At 34.3% G+C, this 19,725-nt stretch overlaps 1 protein-coding gene across 20 annotated transcripts in view; it reads left to right on the forward strand.

Moving 5' to 3' along the window:
- The window catches only part of AGFG1 (ArfGAP with FG repeats 1), a 32,075-nt gene extending 14,766 nt beyond the window's left edge, over nucleotides 1-17,309 (forward strand). For 5 of the 20 annotated variants that reach the window (XM_087933245.1, XM_087933248.1, XM_087933238.1 and 2 more), the window contains 8 exons: nucleotides 2,851-3,054; nucleotides 5,411-5,582; nucleotides 6,864-6,943; nucleotides 10,400-10,492; nucleotides 11,049-11,096; nucleotides 12,438-12,593; nucleotides 15,087-15,178; nucleotides 16,597-17,309. In XM_087933245.1, the coding sequence (XP_087789371.1) occupies nucleotides 2,851-3,054; nucleotides 5,411-5,582; nucleotides 6,864-6,943; nucleotides 10,400-10,492; nucleotides 11,049-11,096; nucleotides 12,438-12,593; nucleotides 15,087-15,178; nucleotides 16,597-16,656 (905 nt within the window). In that variant the 3' untranslated portion in view covers nucleotides 16,657-17,309. The remainder of the gene's footprint in view (nucleotides 1-2,850; nucleotides 3,055-5,410; nucleotides 5,583-6,863; nucleotides 6,944-10,399; nucleotides 10,493-11,048; nucleotides 11,097-12,437; nucleotides 12,594-15,086; nucleotides 15,179-16,596) is intronic. The other 15 variants (XM_026701532.2, XM_087933254.1, XM_087933243.1 and 12 more) reach the window with 7 other exon arrangements.
- Nucleotides 17,310-19,725: the final 2,416 nt, after the last annotated feature.

Below are 19,725 nucleotides of genomic sequence, written 5' to 3' on the forward strand. Positions count from 1 at the left end.
TGAGGATTTTGAAAAGTTCCTAATTTTTAAAGTAACCCTGGCAGTTGAAATGGAAGAAGAGAACTCTGGGGAAAAACAGAAAGCATTTATTAAGGATTGCCATGGTGATAAGAGCAGCAGGACATAATTATTTTTCTGCTCTTTATCATGTCTACAAACAGGGCTGGTAGCCCTGTACAAGATGAACTGGTCCCTCCTGCACAAAGATGGATCTGAGGAACAGCGGCAGGGATCTATGAAGTCTATTCAGCACATGTTTTGGATAAAGTCTCTTGGATCCATTCTGAATGGATCAGCTGTTCAGGTCCTTTGGGATTGTGTGTGAAATAGTTTGGTATGTTTTTGTGATATTTCTGATAAAATGGAATAGGGCCTTGGGGTGGGAAGTGCAGCCACCTGAATATTAGATCGATGGCCCTCGTGGTTCGTCAACAGTTCCTAGGGATGATGTGTGGCTGTATACACAAAGTATTAAATGCATCCTTTAGGGAGGAGATGATTATGACTGGAAGGTTCCTGTGAAAGTAGTTGTGTTTCAGATCAGGATTAACAGTGTTGAAATGTATTGATGTATATATGTATATGACTTTTGGTGGGATCAGTAAAGAGGCAGCGCATCCCATGCTGGCCTTCCTTGATCTTTCAGTGGTTTTCAACACCACTGTATATAATGTCCTTCTAGGTTCACTTTAGAAAGTTAAGGTTAGAGGGAAGTTAGTTGTCCTTTCTCTGGGACTAGTGGAGGAAGAGATCCAGCCCCACTGCCCTGCTTTGCAGCATTTTCGGGGCTTTACTCTCACCTCCTATTCAGCATTTATATGAAGCTGCTTGGTAAGGTCATCCATAGGCACAGGGTTAACACCAATTGGATGATGATACACAGCTATCTATCTCTGACCAGGATTGGACAAGTGGTGCTATCAGTTTTCCGTAGTATTTGGAGGCTAATAGGAACATGTGTGCTTCAGGTCAGCTGCAGTAAAACTAAGTGGCTGTGGATTTTTGGATCCCTGAAGCTGGAGGCTTTCTGTCTTTGGTTCTGAATAGAGTTCCACATTTCCACACAGAACTAGCATGTACTTTGAACATCTTCTTGTACTCACGGTTCTTGTTTGAAGAACAGGTAACTACTGTGGTCAAAGGGATATTTGCAAAGCTCCATCCTATCCATTACAGTTTGTTCAAAATACATCAACATAGATGGTAGTAGGTACACCATTGTATGTACATGTAATATCACTACGCATGAACTGCACTGGCTTTGGGGTGCAATTTGTGATACTGATTATTGCTTATAAAGCTCTTCATAGAACAGGTCCAAGTTGGGATTGCATATGTCTGTCTGGGTCTGCCAATCCCATGAGATACAAGAGAGTGGACATACTTTAGGTTTCCTCTGTGAACTGTGTCATCTAATGCGGCTCTTCTCTGTCACAGCACCTACCCTTTGGAATAATATGACCCTTGCGTTTCAGATGAGGCCGATTCTTGTTGGTGTTCTATAAAGTTTTAAAACACTGTTTTTTTTCTCCAGGCATAAGGCCAAGATGTTGGATGAAACAGTGTCATAAATGTTTTTAGATGGTGAAATGTTTTGACCTCTGTTGTTTTATGCTGGGTTTTGTCATTTTTATTATTTAACTTCTTTTGTGTTTCAATCCAAGGTTTGTCACCCAGAATCACAATTTCCTAATTGGGTGACCTTATAAATTGTGTACATAAATAAAAAATGATATTCTGGGGTTAGAGAGCCAATGTGATATGGTGTTAAGGTGCTGAACAGGGTAGAAACATCCAGATTATAGTCCTGTCTAAGCATAGAAATTGGCTGGTAGCCTTTGGGACCAGTTACTCTCTCAGCCTTTTAGCGGGTAAAGAAAACATATATTTAGCAACCTACACTGGACCAACGTAGTAGAATTTGACCCTGACTTCAATGAATGAAAAGGCCTCCATCCAGCAGTGAATTGGTTTGGACGATGTTGTTGTTGCTATTTATTCTAGCATGTTAATACAGATTATTTGTTTTGATGTAGAACCCAGTCTGGCCTTTCAAAAATTTTTATAATTTCTTTACCCAATCTATAGCCAGCAAAATAATCACTAAATTACAACTTCCATGGCTCAAGGCATTGAGTCTAATAGTGAAGATGCTAGGAATTATAATTTAGTAGCATCTTAATGTCACAGTTTTTCACTTATTTTTGTGGAAGAAGATTGCACATACTAATATCTTCAAAGGGAAAGAGAGCAGTGTAATCAAGCACCAACCACTAGCATTAACTTTTGCAGTTTGGAGTTTAAAACATTGAATATTAGATTACCAGAAGTGGTAATGAGGATTTTGTTCTCTAATGATATAATTCACTCCTCTTTAGCTCTCTCTTCTGCTTTTAATTCTTCATAGTAATACAGAATTAAAAAATTACAGAAAAATTAGACCATGATAAATTGATATGAAGTGATATACTTATTTCTTAACTTGATAGTTTTTTTCAAAAAAATTAAAGATGTGCTGTTTGTCAGAACTTATCAAATATTGTTTCATTAAATGAATTTCAGTTTAATTAAGTTGCAGAAAGAGACAAGAGCCTAAAACAAAACATGTTTGTATAAAACATTAAGGCTAGTTTTGCTGCAACATGTATTTCCTTCACTCTACTCTGAGATTGATAAGGCTAGGGCGTCCGGATTTGGAATTTAAAATATCTGTTTTAACCAATCAGGATTTTGGAATAGAGAAACTTGATAAAAGGTGTGACTTAAAAGTACATTAGCACACATGGTCACCAGATACATTTGAAGAGACTTTCAATGAGCTTGAAAACTTTTTAACTTATTTTGTTGCAGGTGGGAGCGCTCGATCAGTGAATGCTAACTTTGCACACTTTGATAACTTCCCCAAATCCTCCAGTGCTGATTTTGGAGCCTTCGGTGGTTCTCAGAGCAACACAACTGCAGCCAGTAAAGCTGTAGTGAATAAACCATGTCTCCAGTCAGCAGATAAATACGCAGCTCTTGCTAATTTAGATAATATCTTCAGCACAGGGCAAGGTACTAATTCTTATTCTTTGACCTGTTCTCTTACGCTATTTATCAAGGCTATAGTTTGTTCTGTGATGTACTATTAAAATCCATAAGATTTTTAGTAATTCCTATTACAAACAATACCAGTTTTACAATAAAACTTGCACCATGTTACTTGCAAGTTTGAGGCATTGGAATTTATGCAAACATAGTTATTCTGATGAAAATAAGGGTAAAACAATAAAAATATTGGTATGTATTGTTTTTTATATGATATAATGCATAAGAGACTATTTCTGTTCTACCAGTTATTGAACAACATATCTATCTGAGCGCACTGGATCTTTTAAAATATAGTTGCTATGAAGAATTTCAGCATTGTGGAAATCATAGGGTTTTGTGCCTGAATTCACAAACATTCTTATTTGTTTATAACATTTTTTAACATTTATTCATGATGAAATTGTTAAAAAGAACACCCCACCCTGTTATACAAGTAGTCCTCACTATCATGTTTAGTGACCAACTTTACAATGGTGCTGAAAAAATAACTTGTTGCAGTGCCCCAGCAGTCATGTGTTTAAGATTTAAGCACTTCACAACCAGTGGGCATTTATGACCATTATAATATCCTGTGGTGACCATTATAATATCCTGTGGTTGCATAACTTCACATGTACATAGTCCTCAACCAACATTTGACCAGATAGTCAACTGAGAAGCTACCACTGAAATTGTGAAAGGTTAAAAAGTGAGTTATGATCAGTTTTCATACTTACAATGATTGCAACTTCCTGTCATATGGTCAAATTAAGCCATATGGTCAAATTAAGTGTTTGGCAACCGGCATATATTTACAACGGTTGCAGCGTCCCGGGGTCTTCAGATTTTCTTTTGCAAACTTCTTAGGGAGTTTCTGACAAGCTAAGACAATGGGGGAAGCCAGATTTGCTTAAAGACCACATGATTCACTTTCAGTGAGTCACTTCACAACCATGGCCATAAGGGCACAAGTCACTTAACAACTGTCTTGCTTAACAATGGAAACGTTATTGCGGTCATACATCGAGGACTACCTGTATATGGAAGTGAGTGTATACATGTATATAGACAGACAGATCGATATAATTCTCGTGGCAGCTCACAGCTCTTATTTGCAGTCTCCCAACTGCAATCTTGCAAGATTGATTGTTTAATTAGCTTTGTTAAGTTGCCTTGTATAGCTGTAAATCTATAAGCAAGATTACCTATTACCTAACCATATTAGCTATGATTTTTATAACAAAATAATCCTTATCTGAAACTTATAATAGTTCCTTCCTCTGAAATTTTATCTTAATTTAATTCAAGCAAGTATATTTATCAGATCAAGCATTTTTAAAGTATTGTGGATAAACAAGAAAAACCATTAAAACTTGCTTAGTTTTGTAATTGCTGGAAGAAAACCCTATAAACATAAAATTCACTTTAGGGACCTAAAGAATCTTAAAGCATATAATTTTAAAGCACCTACCAATCATAATTTGTAGGATAATAAAGTTGACTAATCAAAAGCTTGCAGCTTTAATGCAGTACACAGTTATGTGGTTTACAGTGTTGTACCTAATACCTTTTCCAAAATGTAATATTGTTGATGGCATTTACTAAAACGATTATAATGGTTTCCTAAAGAATATATATAATATATATAAAATATATTTAATGTGATAACCTTAAATATGTTACTGAAATATGCATTGAAAGAAAACAATTTTATTCTAGAATCATACCAGTGGGAATGAAATGTTTTTGTTTGAAGTTTCCTGTTTTCAATGTGCAGTGATATTGTTTTTACTTTTTGTACCATCAAGACAAAATCAGGAACATGAATGGTTATCCACATGGTTTTCACTTTATGACAAACCATTCACATGTAGCAGCTATTCGTTTGGCTCAGGCCATTTCCTCACACAGTTACGTGGAAAAAAAATATCTGTTCCTGGATTATAGAAATTATAGCTATGTTTTATAAGTTCAGTTTAACTGCATCAGTGAGAATTAAAGCTAGTTACCTACATGAAAGCCATAAAATGTGTGCAGAGCTTTCAGGATTCTCTCTTATTAATCATAAGTATATGCTGTCTGTAGTTGTGTGGCATTGATTTAGAATTTTCTTGAGTGGGAACTCTTCTACAGCTTTTTTTTCCTTCTCAAAAAAGATGAGTAAGTGGCTGGGTATATAAAATAGTTGAAAAATAAATCTCTTTCTTTCCTAAAACATTTTTTATTGGAAATATGACTTTGTGGTTTTTTTAAATGCTTATTTTCTAATATTCCTAGAGAATTGGTTAACTTGCATTGTGAAATATTGTGTGACTGTTTAACATTGTACTTTTTTCCTCAGGTGGTATTGAGCAAGGAAATGGCTTTGCTGCCAGTACAGTACCTGCTGTGTCAGCTCCAAGTCAAACAAGTACATCTTCAGACAAGTATGCAGCTCTAGCAGAATTGGACAGTGTGTTCAGCTCCACAGCAACCACTAGTAATGCATATACTTCCACCAGTAATGTTAGCAGGTACTCTTTCTCAATAAAAAGTTTAATGTAAATCATTTGTGTTTAAACAAAGCAAACATGAAATGGAATCATTTTAACGTGCAAGGTTTTTTTGAAATACTATTACTTGTAAAACCAGATGTTTTAAAATTCTGATTTCCATGAGACCCAACAAGAGCAAACCATTATTAGAAGAGAACCATAGCTCATCTCAATCTCAAGAATAATATTGCCCCCATATCTTATCCTGAAATGAGAAATATATTGTTGCCTGCAAAAATACAGGTAGTCCTCACCTTACAAGTACAATTGATCATTAAGCAAGGTATCCACTTTGCTTACCAATCACAGTCCATGCTCTCCCCATTGCAGTCATTAAGTGCAGCACAAGTTGGGTGAGGTCTTGGGAGACGGCACTATAGTACCTCCTCAACCCCCATATGGTCTGCCCTAGGCCTCCTAGGTCCTCCTTGTGCTTAGCTTTCTCTCCTATGATCTAAGAATTGTGGCTGCTCTCAAAATAGTGCTTACTCTGGTACGGCATCACATGCCTCTGTATACTATAAGAAGGGTATAGCGGGTTGGCCCATTTTCCTTCTTAAATGTGATTTTCAGAAAAGGTAAGTGAAGTGTGACAGCAGAGAGGAGGCCCAAAGGTGTATTGGGATCCAGCTGGCTGGGAAATAGGCCCAAAGGATGGGCTGGCTGGTGGGATGGGGAGGAACATAGGTGAGTGGGGCCACTGTTGTGTCTGCAGTTGATTGTAAGGGTAGGCAGATTGCCAAACACCCTAATTTTGTTCACGTTTTCACAGGGGTACTGCAGCAGCCATAACTTTGGGTAAAAGTCATAAGTCCCTTTGAGTGCCATTGTAATTTTGAATGGTTGCTGATCAAACAGCTGTAAGTCGAGGACTACCTATAGTAGCTCAGTAGCTTGCCAAAAAATACAGTCAAGTTACTTTGCTGGAACAAACTTGGAAACTATGTGTTCAAGATTAACATTTCTAATGTCTTAATTTTTTATGAATGCTAATATTTATAATCCTCTTTTAATCTTTAATCTACGGAAAATACATGCCATCTTTAGTGAAATTCCTGTCAAGTAAAATATAACTTTTGTTATGAATTTAATTTTGTACCAGTTTCTTTTATTTTCTATTTAATATTAGTTTGAAAATGATTGCAAATCAAACAAGATTGTCTCTAAAGTTCAGTTATGCTGAATTTTATATTTCCATGTACAGAAATTAGCTGTAAATGCACAAATATTGTACAACTGATGAATATGAATTATTTCTAGTAATGCTTTTGGAACAGTTCCAGTTGGTGCTAATACACAGGCACAGTCTGCATCATCCAGTGTTCCTGCTCAATTTGGAGGTATTATAATATATTACTAAATAATCTTTCTAAACAATATCTGATAGTTTCACTTTGCATGATTATATTTTAGTTTGCATCCACCAATAGGTATAATAAATGCATTTAAACTAAGACTGTCTCTGAGACAGTTTGTATCTATTCATGATCTATGCCAGTGTGCTTTATATAAGAAACAAAATAGAGAGACCTCTGGTGGGAAAATGATGATTTATTGTTTCCAACACTCTTGGAGTCAAGGTCATAGGTGGCTTTACTCACTGCACAGGAGGAGGACCTTCTTTTTTCTTCCAGATTGAAGGAGGAAACCAGAAGTTGGCCTATTTGTCTTCTAGGCTGTCACTCCTTGAGAGTAAATTGTAAAACTAGGTTTCTTTGCTTGACTTGTGAGTTGAGTAATAGGAGGTAGGATTTCCATCAAGTTCACACTGCAGTGAAGCTGTTTCTACTTTTAGGATTTATTCATCTTTGCAGTTACAGAAAAACTTAATCTTTGAAACAGATTAAATATTTCATTTTGGTGACTCTGTTTCTGGAACCTCATACATTGCAAAAAGTTGGGAATTAAAGAGACTTAAAATATTCAAATAGAATTTTATTTTTGAAAGACTGAAGACAGAACAACAGAAGAATAGGACTTAGGCATGCTCATAGGAGATGCCTGTAAAATAAGTAAACAGTGTGGCCAGTTAGTTGTGAAGGCAAAAAAATTCTGGGATGCATCACTAGAGGGATCACCAACAGGAAAAAAGAGATCCAAATCCTGCTATATAGGGCTTTAGTCAGATCCCATTTAGAATCCTGTATCCAGGTCTGAGTACCCCTCTTTAAAAAAGATATTACTAAGATTGAGTAAATCTAGCAACAAAATGATGCAAGGTCTGAAAGATAAAACACATTAGGAGAGATTAGAGGAATTGAATATGTACACTCTGGAGGACAGAAGGGAAAGAGGGAACATGATTGAAACCTTTAAATATATTAAGGATGTGAATTAGGTACTAGAAGGCAGTATTTTCTTTAGTAAGCAGAAATCAAGAACAAGGGGAGATAACCTCAAATGGACAGGAAGGAAATTCAGAAGTACCAACTTGCAGCAAAGGTAGTGAGTCAATTATCAGTGAGTTTAAACATGCTTGGGATAAACACCATGTTTATCACCTGACAAAAATAAAATAATAAATAAATTAAAAATAAAAAGTAAGAAATTAAAAAGAAAAATAAACAAAAATAACTGCACTGTGCTGGTTCAGTGGTAAGAATGCAGTATTGCAGGCTAACTCTGCCCATAGTCTGGAGTTCGATCTTGACTGGCTCAAGGTTGACTCAGCCTTTAAGTTAGTAAAATGAGGATCCAGATTGCTGGGGAACAATATGCTAGGATTCTAAACCACCCAGAGAGTGCTGGAAAGCACTACGGAGGAATATATAAGTCTAAGCGCTGTTGCTAAAAACTGAAAGGACAGACTTGATGGTCTACATGATCTTTTTCAGTTTTCTGTGTTTCTATGAAAATTTTCCTGTAGCAAATCTGCATTATGGAATTATACAGTCTGAAGCTTCTGAATGGCATTGTTTTTTTCTCTACTTTGCTACTGATTGGTTGGATTTATAAACAAAGGATTTCCTTTTTTAAGAGAGTAAATAAAAAGAACTCTTGTGTGGGAAAGCTGTCTTGTTTACATGTCAATTGTAAAACAAAACCTTGAAAGTTGATTATCAGAGTACAAAATGGCTACTTTAAAGGAAATATTTGATTTATTGACTTATGAAGTGCCCGAACTTTTTAACTCTTTACTGGAACCAGAACTTATTACTAATGATGAATATATCACTCTGGAGACAACAAAGATGGATTCACTGCATTTACAAATGCAAATGTAAGTTCACTCAAAAATTGAAAAAGAAATTTGAGATTTTGCTTTCAATTTGAAATATAAGAGATTTATTGTAATTACTTCATAGAAACTAGAAATGGGCTTGAAAGATAATAAGAATTTCAGAGAAAGAAGAAAAGATACCAGAAGAAATCAGGAGACAGAATTTTATTTATGGAATTTAAGCATATTTGAGAGAAAAGAGGAAAGTATGTTAAATTAGTTATAGATGGTTATGGTTAAATATTGAGTTATGATGTTGAATGGTTGTCTAGATTGGAAAGTGTTTCTTTTCGAAATATCTACTGGGGAAATGGATTCATTTTTGATATTTAATAAGAGGTGGCTATATTTTTGGTCATGTTTAATTGATAAGTGAGCGATGGAGGAATATGAACTAAATGGAAAAGGACCTATATATTATGTTATTAGATATTTTGTTAATTTTTATTGGATGTTTACTCATTAATAAGGAAGTTGTAGATTTAAAGATGAGTTTATAGAAATTGTGGTGAGGCATGGAATGAAGAGGTATTTGGTTGTATTTTAAAAGGTGGTGACATTAATGAAGCCACTTTTGGATTTTTTGAGAGAAACTTAAAAAAACTAATTTTGATCTTTAGAAATGATGAGACTTTTAAACTAAAAGTTGGATGTATTTTATCTATATCTATACAAAAGAAAGTCAGAAGCCAGGTTCTTAAGTTTTTTACACTTTTTTGGATTTTTATCTGATTTTTTAAATTTTTTTTAAATTCCTGCTTGTTCACTTTTGTTATTAAATTTTTAAAATTTAATAAAATTATTTTTTTAAATGGGCAATTTGCAGTGATGATTTAATCTTTGTAAACTAAGAGATGAACTTTTGTATTCTGCAGCTCCTACAAATAAACGATTTGATTTATTCCACAGCTAATAAATATTAGATCCTAATTCAGATAAAATATAAACTATTGTTAATTCCAAATATTTTTTGTTGCTCAGATATTAGTCTTGCGCCTAAGTTGATGTACTAAGCAGACTATGATAAAACTACCTCATTGATTAAAACATAACTTAAAACTGATTTGATCTAAGCCAGTGTGCTTTATATAAGAAACAAAATGGAGAGACTTCTGGAGGGAAAATGATGGTTTATTGTTTCCAACACTCTTGGAGACAAGATCATAGATGGCTTTACTCACTGCACAGGAGGAGGACCTTCTTTTTTCTTCCAGTTTGAAGGAAGAAACCAAAAGTTGGCCCATTTGTCTTCTAGGCTGTCACTCCTTGAGAGTAAATTGTGAAAATAGGTTTCTTTGCTTGACTTGTGAGTTGAGTAATAGGAGGTAGGATCTCCATCAAGTTCACACTGCAGTGAAGCTGATTTATTCTACAGCTAATAACTATGGGATCCTAATTCAGATAAAATACAAAACTATTGTTAATTCCAAATATTATTTGTTGATGTATTAAGCAGACAATGATAAAGCTACCTGATTGATTAAAATATAACTTAAAACTGATTTGAAATGTTATTTATATAAGCAAAATTGTAAAAACCATATCCTTTTCTCAGTGTCAGTGCTTCATTTTTCAGCAGCACCATCCACAAATCCATTTGTGGCTGCACCTGTAGCTGCAGTATCAGCATCAACAAATCCATTCCAAACCACCAGTCGAGGAGCAGCAGGTTAGGAAAAATATATCTACAGTTATGTTTGATAGAAATTTTTGTTGTTTTTGACAGGTACACATAATTTTGTGGTATAGTTAATGTACTAAAGATGTTTAAGTACGTATGAAATTAGTTATGAAATCACATGGGTGTTAGGCTTATCTTTTTGGGTTGACCAGTTATGAATAAGTAATATGCATAGATTAACTAAATCCTTTTAATTGTTTTTTGAAGTTAAATCTATTTAATAACATGTTTGTAATTCAGGCACTTGTGCTACTCTTGTAGAGTACTTTTAACATTTGAATTTGTTTTTACAGATATAACTTTGATATCATTTTTTCTTTAATTTTGGGCGGGCACTGATGTGTTATAAAGCTAATATTTTTGTGCTGAAGAAATTAACTTGTGCTGGTTAAAACAAATTTATTTCAATGTTTTTGGGAAAAACTTCAAAAAAGAAATTCATGAAATATTTTGAAGTTTTGACAAAGTAATTGCGTGTTATCAACTGAAGAAATTGTTTATAAATAAATTGACAATATCTGGTCTCTTTGTGACTTCTCATAAGGCCTTTCAGGAGCAATTCACTCTCATATATTTCCTCAGGCTCACTTTGGTAGGTTGCCACATTTTATATAAATTTCAGGTGGCTAATTTTTTATTTGCTTGTGAAAGCTTACTGCAGTTACAAGTTCCTTTGCATGTACAACTTTTTCAACCTTCTTTCCATATTATGAAATGGAGTGGGCATGGATAGTGATTGACTTTAAATATATGTTAACACATTGCTTGTTGTAAATTTAACGCTTCAGTCCTAAGCACATGTATTAAAAAAATATGGTCATTAATTTCATTGGGACTTGTTGCCAATTAAGTGTGCTTAGAGTTGTGAGCTAAAGTTGCTATATTTTACCTCCATGGTCACATATGTAGAAAGTTTAAAATGAGTTTTGAAGCTTGTACGCCTAATACCTTTAGTGATATTAATGATGTCAAACCATTGTACCTTGTCACAATGTGTTTGGTTTTTCTTTATTAGCAAGTACAGTTAGTTATCTTCCCTGCTAATAATGGCTTGTGTAAGCTTTGTTGGTCTCCTATCTGTATCTTGTCTATTTTATATTTGTGTGCCTATTTATTCCACAATAAGCGCTATCATCATGTCTGTCTTGGCTAGCCATAACTATTGATTGATGGATGTATTAATAAAGTAATGCCAGATCTCTACAACATAATTTTTATATGAAAAAATAGTTCAATAGAGTAATTCTCAATAATTTTGATCTGAAGCTTTTAATATATATCAAAAATTTAAATTGTTCATTGCTACATTGTGTTACATGTGTAATAATTAGATAATATTCTTTACATACTCTATTCAAAATTCAAGAAAGTGATTCATGAACAATTTTCTTTAATTTCACCCTTTCAAGAAAAGAAAAATAGTGTTAGTTGCAGTTTTAAGAAAGAATATTGATTGATGTAGTCTGATTTAAGTGGAATTTGGTTCTTGGTCCATGCTGTGAACCAAAAAGAATTTAGTTTGCAGCTGAAGCAGTTCATTAGAATTTCTACAGAATTCTAACTTTTTATAATTATTACATTATTATTTGTCAAATTGCTTTTTTAATGAGCTACATGATTTCATGATGCTCTAAAAATTCTTTCTGCTCTTTAATGATTCTCTGTTAAAAACATCAAAAATTAGTGCTTATGTTATGTAGCCTTCCAGTTTCCCCAAAAATGAAAATACCTTCAACAAGATACTGGCAATATTAAATTAAAGGAGTAGTCTAGAGAAATTTTGACTATATGTCAATAAAATCAAGAAGTTTAATGGTTTTAAGGCTAGCCATGTGACTGGCTGCTTCACAAAGAATTCTGTCAAATACTTTTTAGTGTGACATAGTAATCAAGTTGAACACAAATACTTGACTGCTATTGTTTCTTCCATCAGCAACAACGTTTGGCACAGCCTCCATGAGTATGCCTGCAGGATTTGGAACAACTGCCTCATACAGTCTTCCTACTAGCTTTAGTGGTAACTTCCAGCAGCCAGCGTTCCCAACTCAGGCAGCTTTTTCTCAGGCTGCTTTCACTCAGCAACCTAATGGTAAATGCTTGCATATCACATTTTGTTTCAAGAATCCAGTGGTTATTTTAAAACAATTCATTTTCTTGATTTATCATTGAAACTCTTATCTGCCATGATTTCATTGGTGGGCCAATGAAATATTGTATCTCATGTATAAATGTAACTGGTAATGTACTGGCAGTTCATTTAGTGACCGTTTGAAATTACAACAGCACTGAAAAAAAGTGACTTAGGACTGTTTTTCATACTTAGGACCATTGCAGCATCCCCATCTTCACATGATCAAAATTCAGATGCTTGGCAACTGATTCATAATTTATGATGGTTGTAATGTCCCAGAGTAATGTGATCACCTTTTGCCACCTTCTGACAAGCAGTCAATGGGGAAGCCAGGTTCATTTAGCAATCGTGTTACTAAGGACTGCAATGATTCACTTAACAACTGTGGCAAGAAAGCTCATAAAATGGGGCAAAACTCACTTCACAACTGCCTCACTTAGTAACAGAAATTTTAAGCTTAATTGTGGTCATGAGGACTACCCATATATGGAAACAAGCGTGGAAAATAACCTGATCAAACTGTACATTATTTATTTAAACATTTGTCAGCTACATAGTCATACCAGCTCTGGGTTTGTTCAGCAAAGCTAAAAACATCAGCACTAAAATATAATTAAATAAAAACTATAATACCAAAGCCACTACTTTGGTCTTAAAAGATTGCCAAAATGCAAGTAGGGAAAATGTATTTCAAAGGAGAAGGTTATCACCAAAAAGACTTGTCACCTTGTCTGAATTTAGGAGAGTTGGAACAGAGGGCCAGAATCATATTTTTATTAAAACTTTAAACAAGATTAAAAACCAATAATAAGTAATATAAATTAAGAAAGAAGGAAAGGAAAGAAAGAAAAAAGAGAAAGAAAGAAACAGAAAAAGAAAGAAAAAGTTAAAGAAAAGGGTGAAAAAAGTTAGGAAATTTTTTTAAAAGATAAATTCACAGCGGTTATTACGAAAATATTTTAATGAAACTCAAATACTTTAGCCACCAAATGAGAAGAAAGAACTTACTGGAAAAGGTCCTGATGTTGGGAAAGATTGAAGTCAAAATGAGAAGACAGAATATGAGATGGTTAGATAGACATGTCATTGACATGGACATGAGTTGGGCAGACTGAGGGAGACGAGGGAGGACAGGGGCCTGGTGTGCTGTGGACATGGGGTTGGACCCCGACTTAGTGACTGAACAACAACATAATTAATTATATTACTCTTCTTTCTATATCTCCGGTCTAAATAATTAAAACCATATATCACAAATTCATTTTTTTCAGTTTTTACACAAAAAGTCCATAAGAGGCTTTCAGTTGCCAATAAATGTAGATAATGACTTTTCTCTGATCAAACAAGTCAGGTTATTCATTTCAGCAAAATCTGTCAACTTCATCAACCGTGGTAGTGTCAACTCCATTCTGTGCTGGATATTGTTCAATCTTTCCATCTCTATTCCTGTAATGATATCTCCAAATAATCATATATTGAAATAATAATATCTGACTTTTTTTCTGTTTATCCATTAATCTTAAAAGGAACCAGAACCACATTTGATTCTGATATGTCCCAGTGCTGCTTTGTATAGGGCTTTATAAGTAATTTTGAATTGTTCCACAAGTCTATTACAGTCATTCAGTGACTATAAATCGGTGTAACACAATTTCTACTGCAGCTTAAGTAGGAGCTGCAAGACCAGGAGTACTGCCAAATCTTGGACCATCTGTCCCAACAGCCATGAAACTGATGTTACTGAATCACCTAGTTGTTTATGTACAAGATTTGAAAGGATTTAATTTTAGCTTATTTCCCCAAATCTAATCTTTAACAAGCACTATTTCAGGACATGTATATCATTTCCAGTTTAGTCTAAAGTGGCAATGTTTCATTGAGGATCATCTGCATATCAGTGATACCTCATTCCAAAGCCATAAATGACCTATAGAAAAAAAAGAGAAAGTGGTCATGCAGGTAGTCCTTGTTTCACAATTAATATTGAGCCCAAAATTTATGTTGCTAAGCAAGGCAGTTGTTAAGTGATATTTGCCCCATTTAGGTACTATTTTGTCTCGGTTGTTAAGTGTATCACTAGTTTTTAAGTGAATCATACGATCATTAAGTGAATGTAATGCTGATTTGGAAGATAACAAATGTGATCACATGACCCCAGGACAGTGCAACTGTCATAAATACATGTCAGTTGCCAAGTGACCGAATTTTATCACGTGACCATGGGATGCTGCTACAGTCATAACTGAAAAACAAGTAACTTTTTTCAGTATTGTAACTAAATGAATGGTTATAAGTCGACTGTATGTAATTCTGTTTTTAATTTATTTTTAATATATTTTAATCGGATTCCATTTTCAATGATTAAGGGACTAATTTGGGGGGATGGAGTATATACATAATGTAATATTTGACATCTGATCTAGAGGTAATTTTTGCTATTTTATTGCAAAGGTACTGGCTTTGCTGCATTTGGACAAGGAAAATCAGTAGTAACCCCATTTGGGCAAGTTACAGCTGTTGGAGTCTCCAGTAATCCTTTTATGGTAAGTATGGGTCAGATTTATGAGTCTTTTAATTCATATACAGTGAAACCTCTGATCATGATCACAAGTCATTCCCTAACTTTGGTCGCAACCCGATTTGGTCATGACCCGAAACTAATTTCCCCACTGGGTTGCATTTAAATATGATTGTTCCATTCTGGACCCCTGCAGACTGTATATAAATGTTGTTTTTTAAAGATTTTTAAGCACAAAAACAGTTAATTATACCATAGAACTCACAATGTAATAGTGAAATGTAAAATCCTTTAATAACACTGCTAGCTCCTCCTGCCTTGGGCCAGGCTGGCTGGCTTGTGCAGCACTTCCCCTGCCTTCCTCTCTGCAAGGAAGCCAAGGCGAAAAGAAGCAGCCCAATACATGCCCTCCTTCCACACTCCAAAGCCAGGTGCCAGGGCCTTTCTGTCACTGGCCTGCTGGCGCAGAGAGTTACAGCTGTCTGCAGCTCCTGGAGGAGGGGAGGCGGGAGGAGATCCTGGCTTCCAAGCTGCCGGAATTACTAACTGCAGAGCTTCCTTCCCCTTGCAGCGTGCACAAAACAACAGTAACAAAAAAGTTGCAATTGAGGCTTCTGTGCTGTCACATGGCTCTCCCGGGGAGGTAGGAGGGAGAAAGGCTGCCTGGCCGGAGAAAATGTTAATCTTACAAAACAAGGGAGAAGCCAGCAAGAACAAGATTAAAGGGTAACTTTAACATGCGGAATGGCAGACAAGTTTGTTCAGCAGATCAGGGCTTTCTCTATGGCGTAGAAGGGGAAATCAACCGTGGCCATGTTAGATCATGACCTGAGGATCTGTTCATGATCACATGGGTTGTCGCACAATTTGATCGTGAACAGAAGCATTTGTGACCAGAGATTTCACTGTACATAGCTTGAGAAATTGGTTGTCCTCAAAAGGATTCCAAAAAGGGAATACCAAACCCCCCTCAAATCCTAACCCCCCAAATTTTTCTGGGATATTTTAGATTATTTATATTTAATATTTTATTTAATTCTATCTTATGTGTAATATGGTCCTAATTTGGTTGACATTGAAAAATTGTGTCATCTAAAAACTGAATGTTAGGAGATTTAAATGATATAAATAGGATTTTAAAATATTAATTAATTTAAATAATTAAAACAATATTTTGGTTTTCATCAACCTTGAGAGGCAGAGACAATACAAACCTATCATTGAGAAAAGTTTGATTTTGATAGCTGTACAGAAATATAGTTCATAGTTTGAAATGATACGACTATGTTTCTGCACCGCAGGAATAAAAGCACTATCAGTATGACATTATTTCATGAATTATTCAACTCTCAACTATTCATTTAATTTATATTTGAATTTGGTTTGTCAAGATGCATGTGTAATTATTTTTGTGACATTTCTCTCTTTTTTTTTTTCTTTTAGGCAGGAGCAGCAACGGGGCCTTTTCCAACAGGAAGCTCATCAACCAATCCTTTCTTATAGCCTTATAGACACTTTACTTAAAAGAACTCTATGTGATCACATAACATCTCTATGCCTCTTGCACTGTTGTCTTGTTTCACTGACCTTAGCTTTAAACACAAAATAAGTCTTTCAGAAAAAAAAAGTCTGCATTGTGTGTTAAAACCAAGGAACACCAGGTGATGTACAAAACATGGAACTGTGGTAACAGCCATTATTGTGCAATGGCAGGAGAATGTTAATAGTATCATGTATATTAAAATTGGCTAATATTAAGTTATTGCAGATATCATTCATTATGCTGCAGTATTGTACATATTTTTCTCTTAGGAATTAGTTATTTGTGCATATCAGTATTTGTAACTTTTAACACACTGTTATGTGAAAAATGTTACTGGGAAAAATAGATCAGCCAGTTTAAGGTGCTGTCATATATCTTGGAATGAATGGCCTATATCATTTTAATATTGCTTGTTGGGATTTATGAATTCAGAACTGAAGTTTTATTCATTTCTTGGAGTGTTTTTTTCCCCATTTCCTGAAGAGCTCTTCTATTTATACATGCCTAAATTCTATATAACGTGGAGGGATACCTGTTTGCATAATAAAGCTCATCATGTTTTGCTACAGATTGCAGGTGGAAAAAATAAATATTAAAAAAGTTTGTTGTTGTCAGCATTTGCACTAACCAATTTTGTTAATTTTCAGAATTATTGACAAAATCTTGAAATTGCATTATTTTCTTGGCTGTTTCAGTAAGGTTGCAAATTGTTAACAGTAAATCCTGTTAACAATAGGAATTTACCTACTGATCAATCAGTAAAATATGAAATTTTCTTTATTTTGAAAACTGTCTAACAAATCTAACTTAAAATGAGTAGTACAGAATATATTTCATTTCCTTTATTGTTTAAATGTCTTCATTTCAATTTGCGGTCATTGTTCATACTAATTACTTAAAACAAGTTGGTAAGATTGATTTTGCAGCATTATTGAAACCAAACAGCCAGCAAATACTTAATAAAACCAAACTTTAGCTTTGGTATGGATATGCATACTGTGGATTTTGAATGAATATTGTGCCTCCTTACCAGAAGAATTATTGTTCAGCAGTTATTTGCAAGGTAAATGCCATGGCAGCGTATTTATTGATGAAAGCTGATGGAGCAATGTTTCTGTAGATTTTAGGTAATTTGTAACTTAAATATTTTATGTTTGTCAATAGAAATACAAATTTTGTACACAATTAGATTATCAGTGCAAATATAAATCCACACACAGTATAATTCATTACTTCATAAAATTAAGTGACCTGAAGATTTGAACCAAGATGATTAATATACCATGCTTGAGTGTATTGATACAGAAAAGATCTTAATTTCTTTCAAAGGATGGTTGATTAATGGGGAGGAGAAGGTGTTCTTTAAACACATTGCTTCAGATTGTCATTAGCATTAATCTGAGATATAAAAATAGTACTTAATATCCTTGCTAGTGGAGAAGATTATTTGGAACATTGAAATAGTACATCCCTACATATCCTATACTTTGGGGAGAATGTAAAGTACTGTAAAGTAAAGGATTTTTCAAAATGTTTCCTCTAAGATTTTAAAAGAAAGATGGAAATTAGAATAGAGAGAATATGTTTGGTAAATTAACAGTTTCTGTCTGGAATTACCAGGTTAGTGGATTTCTGAATTTTCTGTAGCCTTTTTGAGAGAGATAGTTTAAAAGGCAAACAGAACATCATATTTGGATGTCTGCTAACCTGTGGTAGTGCTGATTTGGAGTATGTCCCAAAAAGGCAATTTTGTGTGTTCCAGTATATGCAACATTTGTCTTAATTTCAGTGAGTGCATCTTGATGAAAAGGTAAATGGAGTCAAGAATTTTCTTGTCATTTTAAATCATGAAAAAATATGTCATTTTCATGCATACATACTTTAATTTTCAGGAATTTGGGTGAATCCTTGAAATTGCAATTAAAACTTTACACCTGTATACAGAATCTGGCATAAGTGTCAGCAAAGAACCATTTTTTTAAGTGGTTGAAGAACCTCAGCTTTTTAATGGAACAGTAATTCTGTAGGAGAATGTTTTTAACTCATCCTTGGTATTGTATTTCTACCCTCTTCCCCCTTTTAAACTGCTGTTGACTCTGCTGGGAGGAATGGGAATATAATGCATTCACTAAGATGCCTTGAATTTTAAGAACAGGAATTTTCCTTTTCTGCTGCTTTTCATTTCTAAGTTTTAAAAAAATCATTGCATCAGTGCTTAAGGATAAAGTGATATTTTTATTGTTGAACTTAATATAATTCTCATGTTGAATTTTTGTTTCAGGTGATAACAGACTTTTCTATGCTCTTTCTAGAAATTATTTTCATTCTCTTGAGTAATATTTACATTGAACAACTGTTTTTTAAAAAATTGAAATTCAGTGTGTGTGTGTATTATAAATAAAGCAGTCTTGCAGCATGTAACTGCAAGCACCAATTGGCATAGTACTGTTTGATAGAGAGAATCCTGGAATTCACACAAGTGGCAGATGAATAAATCTGAGATAACAGTACAATACCCATTCTCATTGAGCTCCCCAGTAAAACATGTTTAGCAAGTTAATGGAATCTAACATGGATGCACATCTTAATGGGCACAAAACATTTCTGCAAAATATCTGCTAATATAATTTTGCCTGTTGCATCAGATGAATTTTTCAGAAATTTTATACTCTACGCTGCTATATTTAGATACTTAAATATTAAAAGGCATTTTTTAAAAAAAGACCCATTCTGGTATTCAAATTGGTGACTGGGCAATTGTGTTACGTTTTAACCGGGCTTTTCTTTGCCACTGAGAAACCTGCATTTCCAGTACTGTGTGCCCCCCCCCTTTTTTTAAATCAACTGTGTCTTATTGAACATCTTACTTCTTGGATGGTTAAATTAAATATATTTCAGTGTGAGGTAAGACATTTGCAGTATTAAAAATAGTCAGATATTTAGTTAAAAAATAAAAAGCCTTATCCATGATTCAAATGATTTAGTGAGAGTATCTTTTTTCATACTTATCTTTTTTCATACTTATGAAA

Source organism: Pseudonaja textilis, chromosome 4 (genome assembly GCF_049901715.1).
Source record: "Pseudonaja textilis isolate UNSWEBS1 chromosome 4, rPseTex1.2, whole genome shotgun sequence".
Classification (NCBI taxonomy): Eukaryota; Metazoa; Chordata; class Lepidosauria; order Squamata; family Elapidae; genus Pseudonaja; species Pseudonaja textilis.